The sequence below is a fragment of the Mastomys coucha genome, unplaced genomic scaffold (assembly GCF_008632895.1).
Source record: "Mastomys coucha isolate ucsf_1 unplaced genomic scaffold, UCSF_Mcou_1 pScaffold11, whole genome shotgun sequence".
NCBI classification, from domain to species: Eukaryota; Metazoa; Chordata; class Mammalia; order Rodentia; family Muridae; genus Mastomys; species Mastomys coucha.
The window spans coordinates 32543075-32549852 of NW_022196893.1; the positions used below are offsets into that span (position 1 = coordinate 32543075).

Consider the following 6778-nt stretch of genomic DNA (forward strand, 5'->3'; position numbering starts at 1 on the left):
AGACAGAATTCTTACTATATAGTGCTGGCTGCCCTGGAACTTGCTATGTAGACCAGGCTGACCTCAAACTCAAGGAGATCCATCTATCTGCCTCTGCCTCCTGAGAACTGGGATTAAAGGTTTTTGCACCATGCCCACCTCACTCCTTTAAAAAAAAAAAATATTTCGCCTGGCAGTGGTGGTGCACGCCTTTAATCCCAGCACTTGGGAGGCAGAGGCAGGCGGATTTTGAGTTCGAGGCCAGCCTGGTCTACAGAGTGAGTTCCAGGACAGCCAGGGCTACACAGAGAAACCCTGTCTCGAAAAACAAAAAAATTATTTCTTCATCAAGCATGTTAGTATATGCCTTTAATCCTAGCACTGGGAGGCAGAGGCAGGTGGATCTCTGAATTCAAAGCTAGCCTGGTCTACAGAATGAGTTCTAGGACAGCCAGAGAACTATACAGAGAACCCTGTCTCAACGCCCCAAACAAACGAAAGCAAGCAAACAAACAACAAATTATTTCTTTTTTCGACTTCATACAAACATAATGTATGTTGGGCATATGCCCTTCATTATCATTATCATCTCTCGTCCTTCCTCTCCCACTCACTTCCTTCCCTCCCCACTCAGCCCCTCCTTCTTCTGCTCAGCCCCTCTTTCTCCCGCTTAGCCCCTCCTTCTTTCCAAGAAGCACCTCCTACTTCTCATTCTAATATTCCTACCAGCTACCTTGGCACCCCGCCTACACTATGACTCAATACATTTGTACTGAAAGATAATAAAAGTATATGTATATACTAAGAGACCACATAGATGCCTTCTGGTGCACAGATGTATACTCACTCTTAGGAACCAGAGGCAGGCTGCCATGTCCAGGGGCAGCTGAACTTCCTGGGAAGGGCTCCTTCTGGGAAACAGTCACTTTTGGGGCAATGCCCACCAATGCCACACTCTCAGTCATGGTTGGTGGAGGGGCGGGGAGTCAGTACCCTGTGCACTAGGTCTCAGGCTGCAAGAGGCAACACAGGCTTGCAGAAGGGCCCTTCATAGTGGATCCTGCCGTGGGGGCGGGGTAGGGGACAGGTACTCACCGGAGGCTCTGCACTGGGGTGTGTGTGGGCTCTCAAAGACCTCCACATCCTCCCATGTCCGCTCCTGCTTGTGTTTGCCACCTTCTTCCACTTCTCCCTCCCTTATTCTCACCTCCTTCTCTCCCTCCCGCCCTGGTTTTTCAAGACAGGGTCTATCTCACCCCGAACTCAGAAAGTCCTGTCTCTCACTCTGTAGTCCTGGCTGGCCTCGAACTCAGAAAGCCGCCCGACTCTGCCTCCTAAGTGCTGGGATTAAAGGTGTGCGCCACCATCTCCATTCTCTCTCTTGCCTTGCCTTCTTCCTCCGATCCAATCAATACATGCTCTTCCTGTCCTTCCTCCTGCTGTGTCTCCCGACTGAGCCCGTTGCTGCCTTTCCATCTTCCTGACCCGTGTACCTCTTCTTCCTGCCTCTCTCCCGACCCCCCAGGTCCTCTCCGGGCTGGCCCAGATGATGCGAGAGTGCTGGTACCCCAACCCCTCCGCTCGCCTCACCGCACTGCGTATAAAGAAGACATTACAGAAGCTCAGCCACAATCCAGAGAAGCCCAAAGTGATTCACTAGCCTAGGGTCACCGGACTTTCTCTGCCTAAAGTATGTGCCAGGGCAGAAGATGTAGCCTTGTCTGGGTAGAGGTAGTGGAGAGTGTGCACGCTGCCCGCTGCCCGGTGTGTGCCTGCTCAGCTTGGCCCCTGGCCCATCCAGCCAAAAATACAGCTGGGCTGTAATTTGATCTGCCTCCGTCTGGCCTGCTCAAAGTGGCCGGCTCTCTGACGCCTGGCTGGATTCCCTGTCCCCAAGGCCAGCAGGGTACACCCCCTACCACTCCCAGGGCAGGGTGGCCATGCCAGGGAATCCCGGCCCAGATCCTTCCCCTACCCTTGGTCAACCTTACTGCTCTGTCAGAGCTGCCAGGATGGCACAGGGCCCTGTTCAGCTTCAGAAGACATTCCACCTGCTGGGGCCCAGCCAGAGAGATGCTCAGCAGCCTCATGTCTCTCTGTGGGTGTTTACTGCTTCCATGACGCCTTTCAGTTGTCCTGACTAGACCCTCCTGGCTAGTGAATGCTAGTCTCTTGGGAGAGGCGGTACCTGACCCTTCCACCCTCTGTCCCCTTACCGTCTCAGCTGACGCATTAGGGCATCAAAACCCAAGGGTCCTCTGAGGAGAAGATCAAGCATGATGGAAGCGGCCCACCCAGTGTTGCTCCGCTCAAGAGGAGAGGATCTCACCAGCTTACGATCTTAGGTTTTGTCATGATGTCCTTTGAGGTGCCTCAGACCCTGATTTTCTTTGAAGCTCAGGCTGTGTGACGGTTGAGTCTTGTCTATTATACCCTGTCCCCTATCACTTGAGTCAAGCTGGGGTTTGTAAATAACCGTCAGGATCCAGGATGGCCTAAAGTGGCCCCTGGGCTAGCCTCCAGGCCCCAGCTCCTGCTGTTAGCTATGCTAGCAGCCACCCTAGGACCCAGGTAGCACAGGAACTTCTGACTCCCTCTGTGGCTTGGCCTTCTGCCCAGGGCTCAGGGGTGGCTTCCTTTGGGGTCTCCAAGACTGAAAGAAATTTGGCCCCTGTCAAGAAGCCTCCAGCAACCAGGGTTCTGCTCCCTCCTGGCTGTGCCTCTCTGGCCAAAGCTCACACTGTGAGCCAGGTCCCAGAAAGTATGCCTTGGGAGAACCTGGCCTAGAAAAAAACACTGAAAGTCTGGCATTTAGAAATGTGAAGGGTACACCCATGTACCGAATAAGTGGAACTGAAGCCTGGGTTGATGGACTAAAGAGAAGCGGACTGTAGGCATGGCTTGAGGAGGGCTTAGGCAAGAGACAAGATCAGCTTCCATCTTGGGAAGATCTGGCCTAGAAACTATTTGCCATCGAAGGGAGAAATGGCGACAACTCCTCCCACTCCACACACACACCGACCCCTTGAGTTCCTCCGATGTGACCTCCCAGCTCTCCAGCACTGTTCTCTCTCTGAAAACTGTCTGTCAGCAGTGTGCAAGGACCAAGGAGAACCAGGAAGTGAAACGAGACGAAAACAGAAAGTAGATTGGCCTTTCCCGAACCAGTGGGGCAAAGTCTGAAGGTTCTCCTGTCACTGGAGCCAGGGAATCGCTTCTTGCCTGAAGGATTTTATTTCTACTGAACTTGGGAACAAATTCATCCTCAGACTCCACAGCCAGAAACAGAAGACAGTAGCTCCGCCAAGGCCAGGAAATCCTAAGGGGAAGAGGGTTGAACAACTAGAGAGACATGACAAGGGGAGTGGCCCTCTAGAGATAACTGTCTCCAAATGCTTCCGAGTGCAGGTGTGCAAGTGGAGTCACACAGTTTATGGGAGCACTTGGCCCGTGACAGGCACGTAGTAGGTCCTCAATAAACCGTGTTTGACCCCTGAGTTTCTGCTGCCTTCCAGGCTAGTACCCCCCCGCAGTGTGGTCCAGTTGCAGAGGTTCAGAGAAAACCCAAGGGGTCGGGAAGTAGAGAATCCCAAAGTACACACCACCAGATTTCCCTGGGACAAGCTTGTTCTAGAATGCCCCCATACCTAGAAACGCGCTGAGGCTCAAACTTCAGATCCCACCCGGGATAGACAGCAACCTGATCCATGCCAGCCACGTCGCCCTCTGCTGGCCAACGCGCTGCCCACGGCTCCCCTGCTCCCTTCCCACAGTGGGTTGGCTCCTCCCAGCAGGCCCGGGCCCTCCTCCGGGTCCCTGCCGCTGCGTGCGTGCTTGCGTGCATGCGCTCAGCTGTTCTCGGCTGTAGGAACTCTGTCTGGAAACCACACCTAGCAAAGGAGCTTTTTGCTTCCTTACTCAGAGGCGGCTTCGCCCCTCCCTGTTCAGCTCCTTCTCAATTCTCTCCCTAGGTGTTCCCCACCCCTTGTTTGGAATTAGTCTACACCCCCAGAATGAAAAGCTCCCCTTACCTGGAAATCTCAGAGAACATCTCATGCCCCCTTCTGCCCCACCCCGGAAAATTGTGAGCAACGAGCCACTGGAGAGGTGAGATAGAGCATACAGAATGCTTACTGAAGGAAGCTGGAGGGGTCTTTTGGTTCGATCCAGCCCAGAAATACAAACCTTCTAAGGAGAGGGTGTTGAATCTCTCTTAGGAAAACGAGGAGTGTGCCCCAGTTTCTTCTGCGGTTGACAATTTGCTCTGCTCCCCATGCCTCCAAGTGGGCGCAAATCGGCAGCCTTCTGCACTGGGGCCGTGGACCTCCTCCCTGGCACACACAGCAGACAAGACCTTTCCCGAGGATTCTGAAGGGAGCCCTTAGAGGATGGGGACGCTAATAGCATTCCCATCCTTCCACCTTTCCACCCCCAAGGATCCACATGGCCTGGCAGGCCTGGTACCCAAATGAACACACTGTAGTTGAGGACCGGGAAAAGAGCGTCAGGAAAACTGCAGTGCAAGAGTTCAGGGTTAGGCTGGACAGGATCTGGCAGGACTGACCCTTGGGAGGTTCCTGTGTCCCAAGCCCTTGGTCACTTGCGCGTGCTGTTACTGCCTTGGGAAAAAAAAGAGAACTCACAAGCTTCTCTGCTCTTTGCTCTGATTTCCTGCGGTGACCCCCCACCTTCAACTTCCTTATTACACACAAATAGTGAGGAAGCATTTCTGTCCCTCCCTGAGAGGGGGTGGCTGCTAAGGAATGCAAAATGGAGTGAGGGTGGCCCCTGCAGCCTGAGCCCTGACACTGACGCTCAACCCTTCCTCTGCCAAGGGTACCCGGGCTCTCAAGGACAATTCCTTTCCTTCCCAGACTCCACCCTCCCTCAGTCCTGCCTCTCCCTAGCCTCCCCTGGCTTATCCCTTGCATTAATATCAACTTCCCAAAGCCAGGTGTCGTGGTGTACACACCAGCAATCCCAGCATTGGGAGGTGGAAGCAGGAGGATCAGGATTTCAAGGTTATCCTCAACCGCAAGATGATTTCAGAGGCCAGCCAGGGATACAAACTGAACAAAGAAATGATTAACCAGCCCAAGAGATGGCAAAATCTGCATGCTTTGAAGCCTGCCCTCGGGTAGGGTAGGGGTTTGTGTGCCCAGTCCAGTGTCCCAGGGCTGGGATTGATGGTAACTGTGCAGTCATCGCTCCGGGTGGGCGACTCTTGAAACAAGCTGCTTCTACCAGGACCACATTCCGTTTGCTAGAAATAGAGACAGAGGGCTCCTCGACTTTGCATACAATTTGCATAATGTCATAGACACACTGTCTATTTTCAGGCAGTTTCCAGGTTCAAGTGTTGCCACTGCTGCCCTGAGGGGTGTCATGTCTGGATGAGTCTCTGTTCTTTCTCACCCACCCACTCCTATTGACCTACATCCCCGGCTGCAGGAGCACAAGGAAGGGAGGGCTGCCCAGGGAGACACAGAGGTGGCAAGAAGCCAGGGCATTCTAGATTATCACCTCCATCACCAACAACCCCGCCGGCTGCTCAAGGGCAACTGATAGTGGCAGATAGGACAAAGGATTCAAGTACCCCAGCTCTCTTCCTGCCTCTGCTACCAGAACTGCCAGTCTGAGTGTTCAGTCTTCTGATAGTTTCAAAGGAGGAAGAGGAGGAGGAGGAGGAGGAGGAGGAGGGGAGGAGAAGGAGGGGGAGGAGAAGGAGGAGTGGGAGGAGGAGGAGGAAGAAGAGGGAGAGGAGGAGGAGGGAGAGGAGGAGGAAGAGGAGGAGGAGGAGGAGAAGGGGAGAGGGAAAGGAGGGGGAGGAGGAAGAGTGGGAGGAGGAGGAGGAGGGAGAGGAGGAGGAAGAGGAGGAGGAAGAGGAGGGGGAGGAGGAGGAGGAGGAAGAAGACAGACAGATAAATAGATAAACTTGGGTTTGAGCCATCTAGAAAGACTTGCTTGCCCCCAGATAATTGCACTTGGGCAACAGCTCTAAACTTCAGTCCACCACTCTACTGGGAGACCCCCTCTATGCCATCAGAATCCTAACTTGATGAATCTTGTTATAAGACAGAGTTTAGAGCTTACACTGTTCTCCCTATATTGACCAGATTGACCTCAAAGCCTCCACCATCCTGTCCAGCTTCCCAAATGCTGAGCTTATATGCATGTGTCACCACAACCAGGCGGTGGACAGGACTTCTAAAGGATCTGATGGTTAGGAAGAACTCAGTCTGTGTCTCCTGTCCCATCCCCTTCAGCATCAAGTCTATGCTGAGCACCTGGCTGTCCTGCGGTTGTGCCCTTCACTAGCACTGGTTAGGATGACTGTCACCGAGTTGCTTCTGACATTGGCAGGTCTTTGGCCTCTCCTCTGGGAAGAAGGGGGACTGATGATTAAGAGTTCTCACTTTATTGTGACTTGTCCTTGGTCACTGAGGCTTAGGACTGGACCTCCTTTCTGGGCTCCCTACTAGAGACACTCTAGCCCAGGGTCCCTGTTGGAGTATACAGTGCAGCCTTCGCTGAATGCCAGAGCAATGCGTCTAGATTCTGGAAATCCCAAGACAGCTCAGTCAGGCTGATCAGCAGCAAAGCAAGGCACTACCCAGAATTCCCAGTCTCTGGCATCCAATTCCTCTGGACCTGCCTCATCCCTTCAGGCAGGCGTTTCCTGTTGATAAGAAGCTCAGTTACAAACACTGATAAAGAGATGAAAAAGGAAATTGACAGGCTAGGGTATGGCGGGCATTCGGCCTGCCTTTGCTACCCCTCTTCCTGCTCGATGCCACCC

The 6778-nt window shown here is 53.4% G+C and overlaps 1 protein-coding gene and 1 long non-coding RNA gene across 3 annotated transcripts in view; one reads left to right on the forward strand and one right to left on the reverse strand.

Annotated features, from left to right (window-relative positions):
• Acvrl1 (activin A receptor like type 1) overlaps nucleotides 1-3476 on the forward strand; it is a 16953-nt gene extending 13477 nt beyond the window's left edge. For both annotated transcript variants that reach the window (XM_031356175.1, XM_031356185.1), the window contains exon 11: nucleotides 1505-3476. In XM_031356175.1, the coding sequence (XP_031212035.1) occupies nucleotides 1505-1639 (135 nt within the window). In that variant the 3' untranslated portion in view covers nucleotides 1640-3476. The remainder of the gene's footprint in view (nucleotides 1-1504) is intronic.
• LOC116080003 lies at nucleotides 3193-3754 on the reverse strand. The gene is made up of 2 exons (XR_004114275.1): nucleotides 3627-3754; nucleotides 3193-3298 (listed from the first exon to the last, which is right to left on the reverse strand). It is a non-coding gene; the product is annotated as an uncharacterized LOC116080003 (long non-coding RNA).
• Nucleotides 3755-6778: the final 3024 nt, after the last annotated feature.